We start from the raw sequence: 23,140 nt of genomic DNA, 5'->3' as shown, positions 1-23,140 counted from the left end.
CAAGCCCATACCGACCCTCCGAAGAACATCCCACCCAGTCCCATTCCCCGACATTTACCCCTGACTCATGCACCTAACCTATACATCCCCGAACACACGGCCAATTCATCTAATCTGTACATCTTTGGAAACTGGAACACCTGGAGGAAACCCACGCAGACACGGGGAGAATGTGCAAACTCCACACAGACAGTTGCCCGAGGCTGGAATCTAACACAGGTGGTTGATGCTGTGAGACAGCAGTGCTAACCACTGAGCCACCATGCCGCTGTTTTGTGAAATCAGATTCTGGAATCATTTAGATATTATTATCAGAGAAGTTTCAAATTTGTGATCCAGAGGCACAACTATAGGAATTTAATTTTTTGTTGCGCAAAGTGGCGATTTTTCCGCTTGTGTCTGAAGGAAACATTTTAGTAGATGGTGATAGAGAAATATTGTTTTCAATTTCACACACACTAAAATGCACCTTAATTGGACTATTGAGTTAATTATCATCCACACTATCAAGTCTTAGTTTCCCCAGCATTTTCTTTTATTGTTGGTTTGGCTTCTTTGCTGTAAAGGTGAGAGTTGGTCTAATTTAACAAGTATCGCTCACTACAGAATTCAGACGATTTGATCAAAAGCAGTACATTACAGATGATGGAAAAGGGAAAAACAAAACAGAAAATCCCACAATCCAAAAAATGTGCAGCTCAGGTGAATTGGCCATGCTAAATTGCCCGTAGTGTTAGGTAAAGGGGTAAATGTAGGGGAATGGGTGGGTTGCGCTTCGGCGGGTCGGTGTGGACTTGTTGGGCCGAAGGGCCTGTTTCCGCACTGTAAGTAATCTAATCTAATCTAAAAGAAAATGCAGGTCAAGCAGGACAGTAGGATTGACAAGCCAGGTCAATCACCTTTTATTCAAATCTTCATTTCTAATTAATTTGCAAAACACTATTTCAACGTTGTGTATTGTACAAATTGATACTGTCTTTCAAAACACGTTTGTAATGTGGAATTTCTGTGTTTCACTAGAAAACCATTAGAACATTAGTCTTCCAAATGATTTGTGTTTTTAATGACATTTATGAAAGTTACAAATGAGGCATATATTAGTAATCCTTGTAACAGCATGGCATTGTGTCATGCATAATATGCAACCAGAATAAAATTCACATATATCGATAGATGTAATGTGAAATATAATTTGAAAGGCAGGTTTTTTTTCCAATATGCTGCTTGGTTAAAAGCACTGGCTGTGAAACTCAGGGAATCATCATGAATTGGTGAATTTTAGTCTGACATTTAAAAACCTTTAAGCAAATGATCTGGTCATTTGTCACATTGCTGCATGTGCTACTTAGCTGCCATGCTTCAAAGAACAAAGAACAATACAGCACAGGAACATGTCTTTTGGCCCTCCAAGCCTGCATTTTGCCCTTCCATGCTAAAATTGTCTTCACTTAAAGGATCCATATCCCTCTATTCCCTTCTCATTCACATGTTCGTTCAGGTATTTCTTGAATGCTACTATTGTGTCTGCTTCCATCACCTCCTCTGGCAATGCGTTACAGACATTCACCACCCTTGCCTTGGACATCTCTTTTAAACTTTCCCCTTACACTTTGAACCTGTGTCCCCTAGTAATTGATCCCACCACCCTGGGAAAAAGCCTCATACTTTCCACTCTGTCCGTGCCATTCACAAGTTTATAAACTTCCATTAGATCGCCCTTCAACCTCCTCTGTTCCAGTGAAAATAAATCCAGTCTATCCAACCTTTCTTCATAGGTGAACACCCCCCATACCAGGGCAACATCATGGTAAACCTTTTCTGTACGTCTTTAAAGCATCCTCATCTTTCTGGTAGAGTGGTGACCAGAACTGTACACTGTATTCCAAGTGTGGCTTAACTAAAGTTCTACAAAGCATAACTTGTCTATCCTTATACTCAGAGCCCCTTCCAATGAAGGCAAATATGCCACAAGCTTTTTTTTTGAACTACCTTATCCACCTGCGCTGCCACCTTCAGGATCTATGGACCTGCACACCCAGATCCCTCTGCATATCAATATTCCAAAGGATTCTGCTAATCATTGTTTAATTTCCACCTGTATTTGACCTTCCAAAATGCATCACTTCACATTTGTCTGGAATTCATCCATTAGAATAATGATTACATTTCAAAAAATTTAACTTCATTGGTTATGAAGTGTTTTCCATACCCTGAGGTGATGAAAAATGTATAAACAGAAAGAGAATTTCTCAGAGAGCTTATCTATAGTTATGGGGATGTTCACAACCAACAGTTTCACAGCTGACTTGAATTGGTCACGTGATGCATAAAAATGGTTACTTAGAATGACAACTTCAGAAACATACACATTACTCATAATTCTGGCAAATATGTGATATAGTAAAATGTCTTGTCCAATTGTATGTAGGAAACAAATACCTTAGAAATGTCACTAAATCATTTATACCTTTCTGAGTAGAATTTCCAACACCGGGAGCTGACCGGAACCACGGTGGGAACAGGTGAGGTGAGAGTCACTGCCCCCATAGCTCGTAAATGTTTGACTGAGTAATGGCATTGTGGAGCCCCAGCATAACAGAAGTTAATTGGAATCAGGGAAAAAAACTGTTTTCTGGATGGAGGCTTACCTAGAACAAAATATGCTTGTGGTTGTTGGAGGTAATCACTTGTCTTCCAGGATATCTCTGCAGGAGTTCCTCGGAGTAGTATCCTTGGCCTAAATATCATTAGCTGCTTTATCACGGACCTTGTCTCCATTCGAAGTTTAGATATGTGGCAATCATTTCTAGGTCTGGCACAATTTACAACACCTCAAGTGCTGAGGCAGTCAATGTCTACAAGCAATAAGACCTGGACAACACTCAAATTTGGACTGATAAGTGGCAAGCAAATGGTAGGCAATGGCCATCTTCAACAAGTATGAATCTAACCATCTCCTGTTGACATTCAATGGTGTTGCCATCACTGTATCCCCCACTATCATCATCCTGAGAGTTATCATTGACCAGAAACTGAGCTGGACCAGCCATATGAATACTACAGCTGCAAGAGCAGGTCAGAGGGGAGGAATATTGGAAGAAGTAACTCATATCCTGTCCTCAAAGCCTGACCATCGTCCGCAATGCACAAATCAGGAGTGGGATAGCAGCTCCAACAACACTCAAGAAGTTTGACCCATCCAGGGCAAAGCAGCCCACTTGATTGGCACCACAATCAACATTTACCACCTTCTCCTACTGATGTACAGTGGCAGCCGTGGGTACCATCTACAAGATGGACACAGTAACTTACCAAGCTCCTATAACGTCTGCTATTTCCTCTTCAAATCACACACAATCTGACTTGCAATTGCATTACCATTATCACTGGGTCTAAATGCTGGAACTCCCTTCCCAACAGGATGATGGACAACATGGACAACAGCACTTCAAGCACTTCACTACCACCTTCTCCGGTATAATTAGCGATAAGCAATAAATTTTCTTTTAGATTATTTACAGTGTGGAAACAGGCCCTTCGGCCCAACAAGTCCACACCGACCCACCAAAGCACAACCCACCCAGACCCATTCCCCTACACTTTACACTATGGGCAGTTTAGCATGGCCAATTCACCTAACTTGCACATTTTTGGACAGTGGGAGGAAACCAGAGCACCCAGAGGAAACCCACGCAGACACAGGAAGAATGTGCAAACTCCACACACCTGAGGTGGGAATTGAACCCAGGTCTCTGGCTAAGTGAGGCAGCAGTGCTAACTACTTTGCCACTGTGCCGCCCACATTTGCCTAACCAGTGACACTCACATCCCTCTAATGACCAATAAACAAAAGGTGACCAAGGAGTCCCTCCAGGCTGAACGTTTTATTGCATTGTCTGACTATAAAGTAATCAATTATGATAAATTATAAATAGCTAAGAACAGACAGAGGTTGCTGAAACATTATGTCTTGAATTCCTCAGGACAAATGTAAAAATGTCAAATTTCATACAGTCATACTTTATATTACAGACGTAAAGGGTGCTGATTGGCCAAGATGTTGCCAAGGAGAAGATAGTCTAGAAACATAGGCTTCTCAAATTCCTCAGTACTTCCAAAAATAAGGGGCAAGTCTTGAACAAATCCCATTTGTTCACAGGAAACAGGTATCTCCAAATGAATGCATGTTACCTCTAGATGGACAATGTTACAATCTGAGAAATTTCTGGAGAAACGCAACAGATCTGGCAGCATCTATGGAGAGAAAACAGAACTCTGAAGAAGGGTCACTGGGCTTGAAAAGTTAATTCTGCTTTCTCTCGTCAAATGCTGCCAGACCCGCTGAGTTCCAGCAATTTCTTTTATGTTTCAGATTTCCAGCATCTGCAGTTGTTCTGTCATAATGCTGCAAGCTCAAGTGATTACCTTAAGCTGGTTGTACCTGAAGGTGTATGTGCTGGCATAATCGAGTGTGGATATCTGTATACTTCAGGTATGTTAGAGAATTGCTGATTTCAATGCTCTTTCACCTGGGGTAGTATTGGTGGCGGTGGTCTGTGGAAAGGAATAGTGGCCTGCATTCATTAGGGATGTGAATAAACATTTTGTACAGGATGCTGCCTCTTTCTTCACCAGATTTTCTCTCTACATTCTTCCTTCTCTCGCAGTAAGATGATGGTGGAGGAGGGCTTCTTAGCCCAAGGCATGTCCACTCCTCCAGCATTTCTTTTCATTTCTTTCTCTCCTTCTTTTCTCATTTGTTTTTTCTTTATTTCTCTTTTATTTTATTTACCACTTGTTGAAAAGTTCTGAAGCACATGACAACGGTATTGGTGGCGGCAAGTAGACCCATCGCCGACTCATGGCTACTGTGGTGGAGGTGAGTTTGGGATCCCGGTGGCGTCTGCTTCCAGCATGGATCCGCTGCGGCTGAGTTTGGGCCCAGAACAAGGCCCTGCAGCAGTGGTTGCCATGGCGAGGTGGGCCTGAAGCAGACTCATGGTAAAAGCAGAGTCAAGTTTAGGCTGGCGCAGTACTCAGCAGCATTGGTGGAATTTGCATTGGCAGTCCTCCAGCAAGGATTCACAGCGGCAAGAGCATTGCTATAGGTGAAATGGCACTGAAGAGTGGCAACCTTCATTCCAGCGGCAGAGAATGGACCCATGCCTGACTACCAGGCCCATGGCCCAGTAAGGAGCACTTAACTTGAAGGACTGTAGAGTTGAACACTTATTTATTTATTATTTATTTATTCTTCTGCCTTTATATTCCATGTTTTGTTTTTCTTTTCTTTGTTCTAAGAAGGTGCCAGAGAGTGGTAACACTGTAGAACACTTTTCACTGTATTTTATAACAGATGGCAACAAATAAATCAAATCAGATCAGATGCACATTTACAAGAATTACAATTGTTGATGCAGCTATGAATGCTTTCAGGCTTGTTCAGCAAGTGCTGCCTATTGACTGAGGTAACAGTTCTGGAAGAATTAACACTGAAGTTGGATTAAACAACCCCAATCAGGTGATGTCTCAAAGTTTTGGTGAAGATTCTGGCAATGTGGCATGAGGTGCTGATGCAGACAGAAAGATCATTTCTGCCTTCAGATAGTGGTCAGTAATTATGCCTAACTCGTCAGTGTAACGTGCACTCGTAGCTATGATGCAACAAACCACCTTTTTATATGTAAGACAACTGCCTCTTATAGAGTCATACAGCACGGAATGGACCCTTTGGTCCAACCAGTCCATGCCAAAAATAATCTCAAACTAAACTAATCCCACTTACCTGCATATCCCTCTAAACCTTTCCTATTCATGTACTTATCCAAATGTCTTTTAAGTGTAACTGCCTACATCCACTACTTCCTCAGGAAGTTCATTCCACACACATACCAACCTCTGCATGAAAAATTTGCCCCTCGTGTCTTTTTAAATCTCCTGCCTCTTATTTTAAGAATATGGAGAGTCATAGAGTCATAGAGATGTACAGCACAGAAATAGACCCTTCGGTCCAACCTGTCCACGCCGACCAGATATCCCAACCCAATCTAGTCCCACCTGCCAGCACCATATCCCTCCAAACCCTTCCTATTCATATACCCATTCAAATGCCTCTTAAATGTTGCAATTGAACCAGCCTCCACCACTTCCTCTGGCAGCTCATTCCATACACATACCACCCTCTGCATGAAAAGGTTGCCCCTAAGGTCTCTTTTCTATCTTTCCCCTCTCACCCTAAACCTATGCCCTCTAGTTCTGGACTCCCCGATCCCAGGGAAAAGACTTTGTCTATTAATCCTATCTCTGCCCCTCATAATTTTGTAAACCTCTATAAGGTCACTCCTCAGCCTCCGACACTCCAGGGAAAACAGCCCAAGCTTGTTCAGCCTCTCCCTATAGCTCAAATCCTCCAACCCTGGCAACATTCTTGTAAATCTTTTCTGAACCCTTTCAACTTTCACAACATCTTTCTGATAGGAAGGAGACCAGAATTGCATGCAATATTCCAACAGTGGCCTAACCAATGTCCTGTACAGCCGCAACATGATCTCCCAACTCCTGTACTCAATACTCTGACCAATAAAAGAAAGCATACCAAATGACTTCTTCACTATCCTTTCTACCTGTGACTCCACTTTCAAGGAGCTATGAACCTGCACTCCAAAGTCGCTTTGTTCAGCAACACTCCCTAAGACCTTACCATTAAGTATATAAGCCCTGCTAAGATTTGTTTCCCAAAATGTAGCACCTCGCATTTATCTGAATTAAACTCCATCTGCCACTTCTCAGCCCTTTGGCTATTTGATCCAGATCCTGTTGTAATCTGAGGTAACCCTCTTCACTGTCCACTATGCCTCCAATTTTGGTGTCATCTGCAAACTTACTAACTGTACCTCTTCTGCTCGCATCCAAATCATTTATGCAAATGACAAAACGTAGAGGGCCCAGCACTGATCCTTGTGGCACTCCACTGGTCACAGGCCTCCAGTCTGAAAAACAACCCTCCACCACCACCGTCTGTCTTGTACCTTTGAGCCAGATCTGTATCCAAATGGTTAGTCTCCCTGTATTCCATGAGATCTAACCTTGCTAATCAGTCTCCCATGGGGAACCTTTTCGAACGCCTTACTGAAGTCCATATAGATCACATCTACTGCTCTGCCCTCATCAATCTTCTTTGTTACTTCTTCAAAAAAGTCAATCAAGTTTGTGAGACATGATTTCCCATGCACAATATGTCCCCTAGTCTTGAAATCCCTCATCTTAGGAAAACGACATCTACCATTAGCCCTATCTATACCCCTCGTGATTTTATAAGCCTCTATTAGGTCAGCTCTCAACCTTCTATGCTCAAGTGAAAAAAGTACCAGCTGATTCAGACTTTCTTTTTAACTCAAACCATCCATACCCGGCAACATCCTGGCAAAGATTTCCTGAGATGGTTTATCCTCTACATAATAATTGGACAGCTTCTTAAACTCAACATAAAAAAAATGAGAAACGCTGGTCATGGCCAACCCAAACATCGGTTGCCATTGGCCATTAACCCAGAACCCAGTAAAATAAATATCCTAAAATATTGCTGTCTCATTAGAGAGAGGTGAATGGAGGTGATGAATTATAAATTTTCATGGTATCCTCAGCCAATCCGGGAATTAAACCAGTCCTGTTGTGTGTCTGTGCATTGCAAACCACCATGCAGCCAACTGAGTCAAGCGACTCCCCAGCACAAAGCTGCCAAATCACAGGATTTCTGCAATCACAGTAAACATTTTGTGTGGGTTTTGCAAGTGCAGGATAGTTACATCCAATGTGTACTCTGTTTGTTACAAACAACTGATGACACAGAAAGTTTACTAAAAAACAGCTAACCCGAAGGTGCACAATTCAAAATGCAGAAACAGATGGTTGACACGTCTATTACTTGTCAATCGAATTTTAAAACCAAGCCTTACCTAATCTCAATAAAGTGAGCTGAGCTGAAAATGGAATAATATAACATTCTGGCTGTCAGAGTTTACTGGCTTATTGTATTCAAGTTGAAGCACGGTAATGTTAAAAAGCTCTGGTGATATCTTTTCTTTCCTGATGAAATAACCCTGTCAATGTACTATAAAAATAAATTTATGTTGCTTCCCTGATGATCTCTGCAGAAAAATGTACAACAGTGATATTTGTGATCTAAATAATGACTTCTGGTGCAAAACACTAACAATTTACATTACCTCAGAGAGGCTTGTTTCAAGTGCACTGATATTTATTGGCATCTCCCACATTTTATTGAAGATTTTTTTTCAAAGAGCCGCTTCCACGATACACTTGGTAACACATCTGGACCTGATATCAGTGCTGTTATTTATGTTCATTTCAACACACTGTCTTAACGTCTCAAAATTAAATCCAGCTATCTGAGAACAAGCACCATCTATTTGAGTGGTATAACCTTGGAGCTTCTGTTTATTGTATTTGCAATTGGTAATACAAGCCAATATTAACAGTACTGAACACCCCCATAATATTATGAAGAGAATTAATTGCTTCTTGGGCTTTTCTTTGGATAGGATTGCTTTTTCATATTTCTTTTAGTTTCATACTTGTGCAGGAGGTGGGCAACCCAAACTAAACAGGGAGAAAGCAGTTTTACGAACGTAACCAGCAAGACACAGTAAAACAAACACCTTATCCCCACCCCATCCCATATCAATGTCTTAGGGTTGTCATGGACTAGAAACTCAACTGGACTTGCCATATAAACACAGTGGCAACAAGAGTGAGTCAAAGACTTGGAATACTGTGGCGGATATCTCATCTTCTGATTTCCAGAGACTATTCCTGATGAAATGCTGATGCCCAAAACATTGATCTTCCTGCACCTGGATGCTGCCAGACCTGCTGTGCTTTTCCAACATCACACTCTCGACTCTGATTTCCAGCATCTATGTCCTCACTTTCTCCTGTCCATCATCCACAAGGCGCAAGTCAGGAGTGTGTTGGAATACGCCCCACTTGCCTATACTTCTCTAACAACACTCAAGAAGGTTGACAGCATCAAAGTTAAAGCAGTCTGCTTGATTGGCACCACATCCACAGACATCCACTCCCCCCACCGCTGACACTCATTTACAGCAGTGTGTACTATCTACAAGATGCACTGCAGAAATTCACTAAAGATTCTTAGACAGCACCTTTCAAATGCACGGCACTACATCTAGAAAGACACGGGCATCAGATACATGGGAACACCACAACCTGCAGGTTCCTCTCTAAGCCACTCGTCATCCTAACTTGGAAATATATCTCCTTCAGTGTTGTTGGGTCAAACTCCTGGTACTCCCTCCTCAGTTGGCATTGAGGGTCTCATTTGGATAGCATTTGGACAGCAGCGGTTCAAAAAGGGAGCTCACCACTGCCTCCTCAAGAACAACTAGGGATGGGCAACAAATGCTAGCCTGGCCAGCAATGCCCATGAATGAATTAAAACAAGCAAATGTCTCCCCAAAGATAATAGCTGGCATTTTGCCAATTGATGTGCTTTTACTCTTACAGCACAATTTGTCTGATATCAAACAAAGCAGTGCATCAGATCATGGAGGTTATATCTAGCACATTTGAAGTTCCTACAATCTTTTGCGTCGATTTACAAAACATGATATTGGAAAGTATCCCTGCCCAGAAAACTGCTGCTCTGAATCATCAAGTCATCACTCTTTCTGCTAATAGTGCTTGTTTGCAAGCTCTGCAGGTGGCCCTTAATATTGAATTTATGTTCAAGAACACAAATGGGACTGCCTTCCAAACATACTGACAGCTATTTGCCACGGAAACGAGCAGATCATTATGGAGAATTCCTTGTAAAGTCAGTTTTTCAGAGAATTGCTGCGTGGATCAACAACGATCAAAGGCTTACTTTTGTGATAAATGCATTTTCAGGTCCATTAGTCAAACTGCACCTTTTACCATTCTTATTCTTGAGGAATATTTGGTTGAACAGAAGCATTACCTGATGGTTCTGCTTTGTGGTTGATTTTCCATTTGACAACTTGCAAATAAGAATAGATGGAAACACATGGGAAACAAAAAACACATTTCACAATCAACACAATTTTGAGCATAATTTGCAGTCAATTTCATTCAGTATTTGAAATAAACCCCACAGCCTGAAGAGCAAAGGCAGAAAGAAAAATAACAGTAGAGTTTGAGTAAAGTAGCCTACTCAATGCATTGTAGAAGGGCTGTTGTGGTACAATGGTACTGTTTCTACCTCTAGGGCAGGAGACCTGCGTTCAAGTCCCATCTGCTTCAGCGATGTACCATAACATTACTCAACAGATTGATCATAAGTTTTTTTAAAGAGAAAAGCAACATATTTGCCAAAGAATGATTTCAATGTAGTATTCTACACTTCGGGTGTAAAGAGACTTCATTAAACCTGCTTAATTAGTTCTGGGTGGAATGTGAATTCATCGCTTCAATTATAACCAGCTCTTACTTCTCAGTAATTTCTTCATCACAGTGCAACATGCTCCAAGTCAATAATCCTAACTCACTTAAAAAGTAAATTGGCCCATCAATCACATCGTCTTCCAACTCCAATAGCTTGGAGCCAAGTGACACATCTGATTGGACGAATGGGTTATGCTATAGTGAATATGTAACTACCAGAATCAATGGCAGAATCATCAAGAGGTGGTCTGCTATATCTTTAAGCTAGAAACTGGCCGTGTTTGCAGATACTACCAAACCTGGAGACTTCAAATATTGGATTTGGGAGGTGGTGATGAAGGTTACGGAACCAAGGAAATGAATTATATGAGATGGTAAAAAGGTGCAATCAATCCAAAACTGAGAGAATGAATTGGTTCAAACACATTGGTAGGTGGCAATGCAGTTGAAATTTAATGGGCTGGGATTTGAGATTGGAAACAGCAGAGTTGACAGCACTTACTAATACTGTTTTGCGAAACTCAGCAATGTCTGGTTTCCAGTCATGTGGTTAATCAGAGATTTTAAATATTACTGCCAATTTATTTTTCTGGTTGCTTGACAAGATGGGCAGTTACCTAGAAAAATAGATCAGGGTGGGTCAGTTTGCACCTTCGAACCTGCTTTGTCAATCAGTATGATTATCAAGCTCAATACCTTAACCTTGACCTCCCCCCTCCCCATGTCCCTTAATCCTTTTAGCCACAAGACCCAAATCTACATGCTTCTTGAAAACACATAATGATTTGGTCTCAATCACTTGCTGTGGAAATGAATTCCAATGTCTTACAAATATAAATCGATTAGAAATCATTGAATTGACTTGAATTTCCATTTTTACACCACTATTTGAACTTCAAAACCCCTTGAAATCACATTACACATTGTTACAAGAGCTGTAAGTAGAACTTTTTTTTAATCGTGTGGGGTTCAAGGGCAATGCTGGCTGGTCAAACATTTATTGCCCATCTCTAGTTGCCCCTGAGAAAGTGGTGTCTTCTTGAAGCACTCTAGTTTACGTGCTGTTGGTAGACTCAAAATGCCCTCAAGGAGGGAATTCTAGGATTTTAACCCAGTCACCCTGAAGGAATGATGATGTATTTCCAAGTCAGGATGGTGAGCAGCCTGTAGCTGCTGTCCTTGTCCTTCTAGATGAAAATATTCATTGGTTTGGAAGGTGCTATCTAAGAGTCTGTGGTGAATATCTGCAGTGCGTCTTGTTGATGGTACACACAGTGGCTACTGAACATCAGTAATGGAGGGAGTTGATGTTTGTGGATGTGGTACCCATCAAGCAGACTGCTTCGTCTGGTTGGTGTCAGGCTTCTTGAGTAATGTTGGAGCTGCTGCCATCCAGGCAAGTGGGAAGTATTCTATCACGCTCCTTACTTGTGCTTTGTAGATGATGGACAAGCTTTGGTGAGTCAGGAGGTGAGTTACTCACTGCAGTATTCCTAAACTTTGACCTAATCTTGTAGCCACTCTGTTTATGTAGCAAGTCCAGTTGATTTTCGATCAATAGTAATCCCGAATATGGGTGTTCAATGATGGTAACATCTTTGAATGTCAGGGGGCAGTGGTTAGATTCTTTCTTTACAGAAATGGTCGTTTCCTGGTATTTGTATGGCACAAATGTTACATGCCACTTGTCAGCTGATAACTGGGTATTATCCAGATCTTGTTACATTTGAACACAGACTGCTTCAGAAACATCGTAAATGGTGCTGAGCATTGTACAATCATCAGTGAACCTCCTCACTCTGACCTAATGATAGAGGAAAGGTCATTGATGAAACAGCTGAATATGATTGGGCAGAGGACACCATCCTGAAGAATTCCTGGAGCTGTGATGTCTGACCTCCAACAACCATAGCTATCTTCCTACATGCTGGGTATGGCTTCAATCAGAAGGGTGTTTGCCTCCTGATACCCATTAATTTCAGTTTAGCTTGGGCTCCCTGATGCCACACTCGGTTGAATGTAGCCTTGATGTCAAGAGCTGTCACTCTCTCCTCCCCTCTGGAATTCAGCTCTTCTGTCCATGTTTGAACTAAGGCTATATGAGATCAGGAGCTGAGCGACCCTGGTGGAACCCAAACTGGGCGTCACTGAGCAGGTTATTGCTGAGCGGGTGCTGCTTGATAGCACTGTTGATGACACCTTCCACCACTTTACTGATGATCGAGAGTAGCCTGATGGGTTGGTAACTGCCTGGCTTGGATTTATCTTGTTATTTTTGTGGAGAGGGCACACTTGGGCAGTTTTCCACATTGTCAGTGTTGTAACTGTAATACTTACAATTGAACAACCACGCTGTAAAAATTAATTATATATTTGTTGAATGTTAAACTTCTCCATTGCAATAGAAGCAGTTTCCATTGATATTTGAAAGAATACTGAAGTAATTAAAATTGGAAAATAATAACTTCTGTGTTAGTCTCATGGGAGCATTTGTAAAATGTTTTAGAACAGAAGAACTTTTTTTTGCTTACTGATTTGCTGTCTGTGAGAATACTTCAATGTAATTATTTGCTCAAACTGGTTGCTGTTGTTGGAGATGCCCTGTGGTTAGTATCAGAAATGAATTGACTGTCTGGATTAGGGGAAAACATGCCTCAGTGATTGCTAAGCCTTTTTGGGCACCTTTGAGGTGAGGGACAAGCAATACCAGTTTGAAATTGACTGCAAAATCAAGGTGTGCTTGCATGTGAAAAGTATTAAACAATACAGTGGGCCCCAATTTATGAATGTCTGACTTGATTTGATTTGATTTATTTATTGTCACATGTACTTAAGTACAGTGAAACATTTTGTTTTGACAGCAGTACAGGCAGATCATAGCAAACAAGGACAAATAATCTGGATGAAAGGACTGGCAGCATTCTGGCAAAGTTTGCCAAGAATGCAAAATTAGGTGGACAGGCAGGTAGTACTGAGGAGGTGGGGAGGCTGCAGAAGGATTTAGACAGTTTGGGAGAGTGGTCCAAGAAATGGCTGATGAAATTCAATGTGAGCAAATGTGAGGTCTTGCACTTTGGGAAAAAGAATGCAGACATGGACTATTTTCTTAACGGTGAGAAAATTCATAAAGCCAAAATACAAAGGCATCTGGGAGTGCCAGTCCAGGATTCTCTAAAGGTTGACTTGCAGGTTCAGTCCACGATTAAGAAAGAAATGTAATGTTGTCATTTATCTTAAGAGGTTTGGAATATAAAAGCAGCGATGTGCTTCTGAGACTTTATAAAGCTCTAATTAGGTCCCATTTAGAATACTGTGTCCAATTTTGGGCCCCACACCTTAGGAAGGACATAGTGGCACTGGAGCGTGTCCAGCGGAGATTAACACAGATGATCCCTGGAATGGTAGACCTAACATACAATGAACGGCTAAGGATCCTGGGAGTTTAGAAGGTTGAGGGGAGATCTGATAGAAACTTAAAAGATGATGCATGGCTTAGATGGGGTGGACGCTGGGAAGCTGTTTCCATTAGGCGTGGAGAGTAGGACCCGTGGGCACAGCCTTAGAATTAGCGGGGGTCAATTTAGAATGTAAATGAGGAGACATTTCTTCCACCAGAGAGTGGTGGGCCTATATGATTCATTGCCACACAGTGCAGTAGAGTGGAGACCAGGACGTTAAATGTCTTCAACGCAGAGATTGATAAAATCTTAACCTCACTAGGAATTAGGGATATGGGGAGAGTGCAGGTAAGTGGAGTTGAAATGCTCATCAGCCATGTTTAAATGGCAGAGTGGACTCAATAGGCCGAATGGCCTTACTTCCACTCCAATGTCTATGGTCTTATAGCAAACACGAACTTAGAAATGCTCATACCTATGACTACAGTTCCATGCATGGGTGTAATTTTAAATATCTGACATGCAAATGTTTCCTGTCCTTATGACTGATTGCTTTCTATCATCCTTATTATTTTACATTGTGTTTGACTTGCATACAAATCAGCTCGCGGATGGATTCAGGAACTCAAGCTGTTGTCAATGTGGGAATTGTCTGTACTTGGAGGACCAGCATTTAACATGTTCTTTTGCTGCTGTACAACAATCAATTGATAAAACAAAGATCATTTTGTAACTATGATTGTGCTTTTTCCTTTAGGAATGAACACAAGCTTTAGTGGCATCATCCACGAACAGCCATTGACCCCATCCCGAAGAAGCTTGCCCTGTTTGGCTCAAAGTCAGACCCTCCCAATCAATCTGAACAGACAGTCTTTACAACACCCGTCTAATCAGAAGCAGACATTGAGTGCAGAGCCATCTTCCACAAACGTGTCTTACGAGAAAGGTCAGTGGTCCCAGAAAATGCTCTCCATTAGATTGATGGATGATGCTTTGAAATCTAGCCTATACTTTGATACAACATGACATGGTGCTCAAGAAATAGTGCTGCTACATTGGAGGGTATTCCAAAGATTTTTTTTTGGATCATTTATTTGTATTTTTCATTCATTCATGGGGTGTGGACATCACTGGCCTGGTCTATATTAATTGCCTATCCCCAAATATCCTGAGGGCTGTTTAAGAAACAGCAGCATTGCTGTCGGTCATCTGTAGGCAGACCAGGTAAGGATGACAGATTTGCTGTCCGAAAGGATATTAGTAAAGCAGATGGGATCAGGGGTAACGTTAGGTCTGGATATTTATTCCAGATTTCTATTGAATTTAAATGTCACCATCTACCCTGGTGAGATTCAAACCCATGTTCCCAAAATGCTTTGGAATTATTACCCCTGTGACATTACCACTTTCCCTTAACCAAGTATCATCAAGACTTTGCATTTCTTTCATGCCTTGCCTGTCATCAAAATTCTAAACTGATTTTAAACAATCCTTTCAATATAGTTACAGATTTTCACAGTCAATTATTGCATTGATATGGCAATGAAGCACAACTCTTTTAATGCATTTAAAAACACTGCATGTTTTGGATTGCTATATTTTATGCATCAATCTCTTCTTTACCACCATTAGCAGTGTTTTTGACTTTGCTGTGAGCACTCTCACATCTGTTTAGTTGCTTCAGTTGCACCCCACCATCAACAGAAAAAGAAGGAGTAACAATTAAAAATAAAATGGAAATTATTTTATTAACGCTGAATTTTCCAAAATGGTGAAGCATTTATTCGTACAATATACAACAGAAAATTGGATTGGTATGGTTCCTTTGACAAAGTAGAACTTCCCCAAGCACCTCATAGGATTCCCGATGAAGAGCTTATACTCAAACATTGACTCTTGGATGCTGCCTGACCTGCTGTGCTCTTCCAGTTCCACACTTTTTGACTCCGATCTCCAGCATCTGCAGTCTTCACTTTCTCCTGGATCAAACACAATTTGACAGCAGGCCACGTATGGAGATAGTGACTAAAAATTTGACCAAAAAGGGGATTTTAAGGAGCATAGTAAAGGAGGAAAGAGAGGTAGAGATGCAAAGATTCGAGGGAGCATTTTTCAAAGTTTAAGGCCTTGCTAGATGAATGGTGAATCAATTCGAGAATGTGCAAGAGAAAAATTCGATAAGTGTACTCACATTGAAGGACGGAAAAATGTTACAGAGATAAAGAGACCCAAGTTTGTGGAGAGATTTGAAAAGAAGAAAATTTTAAATTGATGCTTTGCCAAACCTGGAAACTGAGGGTTACCAAACAAAGAAATGTTGACTGAGTGGCACAGGGAAGTTAGGAAATGACAGCAGTATGCAAGACGAGGAAGGTGACCTGCCCCAACCACAACCACTTCCCACCTCTCCTTCCCCAATAAAGCTGGCCCAATCTGAGGGCTTACAGCTCTACAATTTCAGTACATTTCACACTTTTAGAGGACAGTGCAGTTGAGAGAGAGACAGAGACAGAGACAGAGACAGAGAGAAAGAGAGAGAGAAAGAGAGAGAGAGAGAGAGAGAGCCTCATTCAGAAGAATCGCACAATGAACTAAAAGCTCTGGTGCAAAAAGAGGTCATTTGACCCATAGTGTCTGCACCACTCTCCAAGTAAGCATCATGACTTAGTGTATTCTCCTTAATTCCCTGTCCCTTTTACGTTCCATGCCCTTTTGAGTGCCTCAATTGCACACGCTTCCACCTCACATCCAGGCAGTGCATTCCAAACCCAAACCATTCAGGTCAACTTAAACTTGTTTCTGATGCAAATAGCTTGAAAGCAGAGTTAATGTTGAATAGTTGGAACCAGGAAGATGGCCCTCTGTGGGTGATAGGAGATGACTTGTCATAATTCTTTCATTGGTCTTGCTGGCAAGGCTGGTGTTTGTGGTCCATCTCTAATTACCATTGAACCGAAGCCTCTTTGCAAGATAGTTCAGTCAACCACAGTGCTTTGGGTCTGGAGTCACATGTAGGCCAAACCAGGTAAAGTGAGCAAATTTCCTTTTCTAAAGGGTATTAGTGAAGCACTTCGATTTTTTTTGTTCAGAACAATTGGTGATTCTTGAAATGGCTAAATTTCTATTCCAGATTTATTGATTGAATTCAAATCCCATGCTGCCCTCATGGGATTTGAACCCATATCCCCTAAGAATTAGCCTGGACTTTTGGATTGCCATGCCAATGATGTTACTACAATGTCACTGCCTCCCCATCATCTGGTCACATGATTAGTTGTTGTGGTGCACTAGCAGAGATTTAGACTATCAAAGGTGGTCTCCTTATCCACATCAGCCTTATGGAAGGCTCCACAGAGCTCTCCACAAATTCCATCTGAAGCAAAACACCCAGGAAGATTGAAAGTAGTTCTTGGCTGAGCCCTTGAGTGCTTCAGTTGGCTTCCTGATGGGTGGTCTTGCTGCTAGATTTGAAACCATGGGTAACGCATTGCAGCATTAAGAAGGGATGAAGCTCTCCTTTGGACACCACACTGCCAACTCACCCACTTCCCATTCCCAAAGGGCTGGAAGAATTTAAGCCATTAACTATCTTCCTGTCTTCGCTGACAGCTTCTGAATCTCTGAACATGAACAGCGTTTTCATGGATAATACAACGGATGAAAGAAATGGAGAATTTCAAAAGGGAGATGAATATGGGGCAGGCTAGGTACATATCCATGAGAAATGAAGATGGAACATCCAAAGCTAAGCTACACTGGATAGCTGAGGATATTGATGAGAAAATAAGGGAGAAAAAGGCATTTAATGCACTGAGATTTCCAATATCAGTTTAGCTTTTACAACATCGTCTCTGCTGGGCACAAATTTATTTAGGAAGATTATGTAACTTTTATTGTCCTAATATATATTCTTGTGTATGGATTATTATAGGGAAATTCATGACAATATATCAAGGCTGCCTGCAGTAATTGAGATTTGAGCACAGTCTCATCATCCAAGCCAGAAGCAAAGAATGATAGTTATTAGATAATGATTTTGAACAGTTGCTAATGCATACAATACTGTGTTTTCTTTGTTGGTATTTAAAATGCAATTGTAATACTCGTGGGCAATAAATGTGTTAATTGGTAATTTCCTGACAAAATGTAGACATGAAATTAGTTGTTTGCAATTATCTATGAAGTAAATGTTTCAGTTTTCACTTTGACTAGCCTCCTGTTATGTCCATAACTGAATTGCTGGAAGTTTCAACTTCATTGGAATGAGAAACAGGTGCTAGCAAATTGAGAGTCAATTATAGACTGGTCATGCAGGAACCAACAACATATGGAGGGATGGCTTGGAGGATTTGCTGAATCAGCTTCAGGAGTTGGAGGGTAGACTGAAATGCAGAGCCTCCGAGGTGGGAATCTCAGAAATATGACCTGCGCCTGCGCTTTACCATTTAGGCAAAGGCAGATCAGGGAGGTAAATGCATGGCTTCATAGATGTGCAGAAGGGAGGGGTTCAGATTACCGGGACATGGGCATCACTTTTGGGAAAGGAGAAAGCTGTTCAGAAGAGATGGGCTCTTGAGCAATAATGGAACTAATCTCCTGGCTGAGAGAGGAAACAGCGTATTTACATTTGCTGGGCAGTGGAAAGTGGGAAGTTTTGCAAGCACCAGAGAGGATAAGACCATAAGACATAGGAGGGAAGTAAGGCCATTCAGCCCATCAAGTCCACTCTGTCATTCAATCATGGCTGATGGGCATTTCAACGCCACTTACCCGCACTCTCCCCATATCTGTTAATTCCTTGCGAGATTAAGAACTTATCAATCTCTGCCTTGAAGACATTTGACGTCCCAGCTTCCACTGCACTACGTGGCAATAAATTCCACAGGCCCACCATTCTCTGGCTAAAAAAATGTCTCCTTATTTCCATTTTAAATTGACCCCCTCTAATTTCCACGGGTCCTAATCTCCCCACCTAAAAGAAACAAATCCTCAGCATCCCCCCTTTCTAAACCATGCATTATCTTGCAAGTCTCTATTAGATTTCCCTATAACCTTGTAAACTCTAATGAATGCAGGATCCTCAGCCATTTTTTGTATGTTAGACCTACATTCCAGGGATCATCCATGTGAATCTCTGCTGGACATGCTCCAGTGCCGCTATGTCCTTCCTGAGGGGTGGGGACCAAAACTGGACACAGTATTCTAAATGAGGCCTAACCAGAGCATTATAAAGTCTCAGAAGCACATTTCTGCCTTTATATTCCAACCCTCTTGAGATAAATGACAACATTACATTTGCTTTCTTAACCACGGACTCAACCTGCAAGTCAACCTTTAGAGAATCCTGGACTAGCACTCCCAGATCTCTTTGTACTTTGGTTTTATGAATTTGCTCACCATTTAGAAAATAGTCCATGCCCGTATTCTTTTTTCCAAAGCACAAAATCTCGCATTTGCTCACATTGAATTTTATCAATCATTTTTTTGACCATTCTCCGAAACTGTCTAAATCTTTCTGCAGCCTCCACACCTTCTCAGTACTACCTGCCTGTCTACCTAACTTTGTATCATCGGCGAACCTCACCAGAATGTCCCCAGTCACTTCATCCAGATGATTAATATATGAAGTGAACAGCTGCGGCCACAACACTGAACCCTGAAGGACACCACTAGTCAACTAGCTGCCATTCTGAAAGAACCTTTTATCCCAACTCTCTGCCTTCTGTCAGACAGCCAATCCTCAATCCATGCCAGTAGCTCACCTTGAACACCATGGGCCCTCACCTTACTCACCAGCCTCCCTTGAGACAGCTTATCAAAGGCCTTTTCGAAGTTTGGGTAGATAACATCCACTGGGTTTCCCTGGTCTAACCTACTTGTTACCTCTTCAAAGAATGCTAACAGGTTTGTCAGGCGCAACCTCCCTTTACTCAATCCATACTGACTTGTTTTAATCCGACCCTGCACTTCCAAGAATTTAGAAATCTCATCCTTAATGATGGATTCTAGAATTTTACCAACATCTGAGGTAAGGCTAAACGACCTGTAATTTTCCATCTTTTGTCTTGATCCTTTCCTGAACAAGGGGGTTACAACAGTGATTTTCCAATCATCTGGGACTTTCCCTGACTCCAGTGATTTTTGAAAGATTACAACCAACGCCTCTGCTATTTCTTCAGCCAGCCCTCTTAGAACTCTAGGATGTAGCCCATCAGGGCCAGGAGATTTATCAATTTTTCGACCTTTTAACTTTTCTAGCACTTTTTCTTTTGTAATGGCTACCATACTCAACTCTGCCCCTTGACTCTCCTTAATTGTTGGGATATTGCTTATGTCTTCCACTGTGAAGACTGACACAAAGTATTTATTAAGTTCTTCAGCTATTTCCTTATCTCCCATCACTAGCCTTCCTGTATCAATTTGGAGCAGCCCAATGTCTACTTTTGCTTCTCATTTATATCTTATGTATTGAAAGAAACTTTTACTACCATTTCTAATATTACTGGCTAGCTTAGCTTCATATTTGATCCTCTCCTTCCTTATTTCTCTCTTAGTTATCCTCTGTTTGTTTTTGTAGTCTTCCCAATCTTCTGATTTCCCAGTGCTCTTGACCATTTTCTTGGCTCTGTCTTTTTCTATGATACATTTTCTGGCTTCCTTTGTCAGCGATGACTGTCGAATTCACCCCCACCACCATCTCCCCCCTCCGATAATCTTTCTTTTTTTTTAGATGAGCCTCTGTATTGTGTTCTCAATAACACCCAAAAACTCCTGCCATTGTTGCTGTACTGTCTTCCCCGCTAGGCTCTGCTTCCAGTCAATGTTCGTCAGTTCCTCTCTCATGCCCCCGTAATTTCCTTTATTTAACTGTAACACCATTACATTTGATTTTGCTTTCTCTCTTTCAGACTGCAGACTGAACTCTACCATATTATGATCGCTACCTCCTAAGTGTTCCCCTACTTTAAGATCTTTTATAAAGTCTTGCTCAATACATAGCACTAGGTCCAGAATAGCCTACTCCCTTGTGGGCTCCATCACAAGCTGTTCCAATAAACCATCTTGTAAGCATTCCATGAATTCCCTTTCTTTGGATCCACCGGCAACATTATTCACCCAGTCCACCTGCATATTGAAGTCCCCCATGATCACCGTGTCCTTGCCTTTCTGACATGCCCTATCTATTTCCTGATACATCTTGCGTCCCTGGTCCTGACCACTGTTGGGAGGTCTGTACATAACTCCCATAATGATTTTTTTTTGCCTTTGTGGTTCCTCACCTCCACCCACTCAAACTCCACATCGTCTGACCCTATGTCATTCAGTGCCATAGATTTAATTTTATTCTTAACTAACAAGGCAACCCCATCCCCTCTGCCCACCTCCCTGTCTTTTCAATAAGTTGTAAATCCTTGGATGTTGAACTGCCAATCCTGAACCCCCTGCAAACAGGTCTCTGTGATGCCTACCACATCATAATCATTCACGATGATTTGTGCTGTTAATTCATCTACTTTGTTCCAAATATGATGAGCATTTGGGTAAAGCCCCTAAATGCTAATTTTCTTATCCTCAAAATTTCCATCACCTTTCATAATATGTGCTACGTTATCCTTCCTTTTAGCTTCATTCCTCGTCTGCCTTGAACTTAAACCTTGCCCACGTGCTAACCTGCTGCTTATCTTTCTACTTGACTCCACACTCCCTGTTGCTTTTGCCTTCCCTTCACCTGACTCACAAGTTTAAAGTCTTACCGATTACCCTATTTATCCTCTTGGCCAGAATATTGGTTCCAGATCGGTTAGTGGAGACTGCCCCATCGGTACATATGGCCCCGGTTCCAAAGCTGATGCCAATGTCCCATGAAATTGAAATCCCTCTCACCCACACCAATCTTTTAGCCACATGTTTACTTCCCTAGTTTCGTTTATTCTTGTGCCAATTAGCATGTGGCTCAGGCAGTAATCCAGAGACTATGGCCCTGGAGGACCAGTTCTTCAATTTCCTTCCTAGTGCTTGATAATCCCCAAACAGGTCCTCCTTCCTAGCATTGTCTATGTTGTTTGTGCCAACATGGACCACAACTGGATCTTCTCCCTCCCGCTCCAATATCCTTTCAAGCTGGTCGGAGATGTCCTGCACCCTGACATCAGGCAGGCAACACACCACGTGGGACTCCTGATCCAGCTCAAAAAGGATACTATCCGGCCCCTAATTTTTGAATCCCCTATAACAGCTACTTATCTTTTTGCTCTCCCCTCTTCAATAACCTTCTGCACCATGGTGCCATGGTCAGCTGGCTCATCCTGTCCACAGCCCTTTTTCTCATCCATGCAGGGAGCAAAAATCTCATACCTGTTGGACAAGATCAAGGGCTGAGGCTCCTGCACCCCTGAACTCAGGTTCCCCCTACCTTCCTCACTTACAGTCACAATAAAAGGTAGGGGGGAGGGAATTTAGGGAAGGGGCTCTGGGAATATGATAGGTCTCAGCCTGCTCCTGCCCCACTGAACTCATCTCTGCAGCCCTGCAGTATTTTCACTATCCCTCCAGACCTCTTCTTCTCTGAGGGTGAATGATCAGTCCTCAGCAGAGGCATCACCTTCATCCCCCTAGGCTCCCGGATTAATGAGTTCGACACGCGGCGAGACATCGAGCATTTCTTCTGCCGCCTTCGCCTCCGCGCCTACTTCTTCAACCAGGACTCTCGCCCACCCTCTGACAACCCCTTCTCCCGCCTCCAACACACCCCATCCATCTGGACACCCTGTGCTGGCCTCTTACCTGCCCTCGATCTCTTCATATCCAACTGCCACCGTGACATTGACCGCCTCAACCTGTCCACCCCTCTCACCCACTCCAACCTCTCACCTTCGCAACGTGCAGCCCTCCACTCCCTCCGCTCCAACCCCAACCTCACCATCAAACCGGCAGACAAGGGAGGGGCAATGGTAGTTTGGCGCACTGATCTTTACACCACTGAAGCTAGACGCCAGCTCACAGACACCTCCTCCTACTGCCCCCTTGACCATGGCCCCACCTTACACCACCAAACCATCATCTCCCAGACCATCCATAACCTCATCACCTCAGGGGATCTCCCATCCACCACCTCCAACCTCATAGTCCCACAACCCCGCACCACCCGTTTCTACCTCCTGCCCAAAATCCACAAACCCGACTGCCCTGGCTGACCCATTGTCTCAGCCTGCTCCTGCCCCACTGAACTCATTTCTGCACACCTCCTTCCACCTATCGTATTCCCAGCGCCCCTCCCCCCCCTACCTTTTATCTCAGCC

General features: G+C 42.4%; 1 protein-coding gene across 5 annotated transcripts in view; it reads left to right on the top strand.

Annotated features, from left to right (window-relative positions):
- ano3 (anoctamin 3) overlaps positions 1-23,140 on the top strand; it is a 573,601-nt gene that overhangs the window by 339,874 nt on the left and 210,587 nt on the right. For all 5 annotated transcript variants that reach the window (XM_072592732.1, XM_072592727.1, XM_072592730.1 and 2 more), the window contains one exon: positions 14,599-14,787. In XM_072592732.1, the coding sequence (XP_072448833.1) occupies positions 14,599-14,787 (189 nt within the window). The remainder of the gene's footprint in view (positions 1-14,598; positions 14,788-23,140) is intronic.

This window comes from Chiloscyllium punctatum, chromosome 22 (assembly GCF_047496795.1).
Source record: "Chiloscyllium punctatum isolate Juve2018m chromosome 22, sChiPun1.3, whole genome shotgun sequence".
Taxonomy (NCBI): Eukaryota; Metazoa; Chordata; class Chondrichthyes; order Orectolobiformes; family Hemiscylliidae; genus Chiloscyllium; species Chiloscyllium punctatum.
Note: the sequence above shows the minus strand (reverse complement) of the source record. Positions and strands in the feature narration are given on the sequence as shown.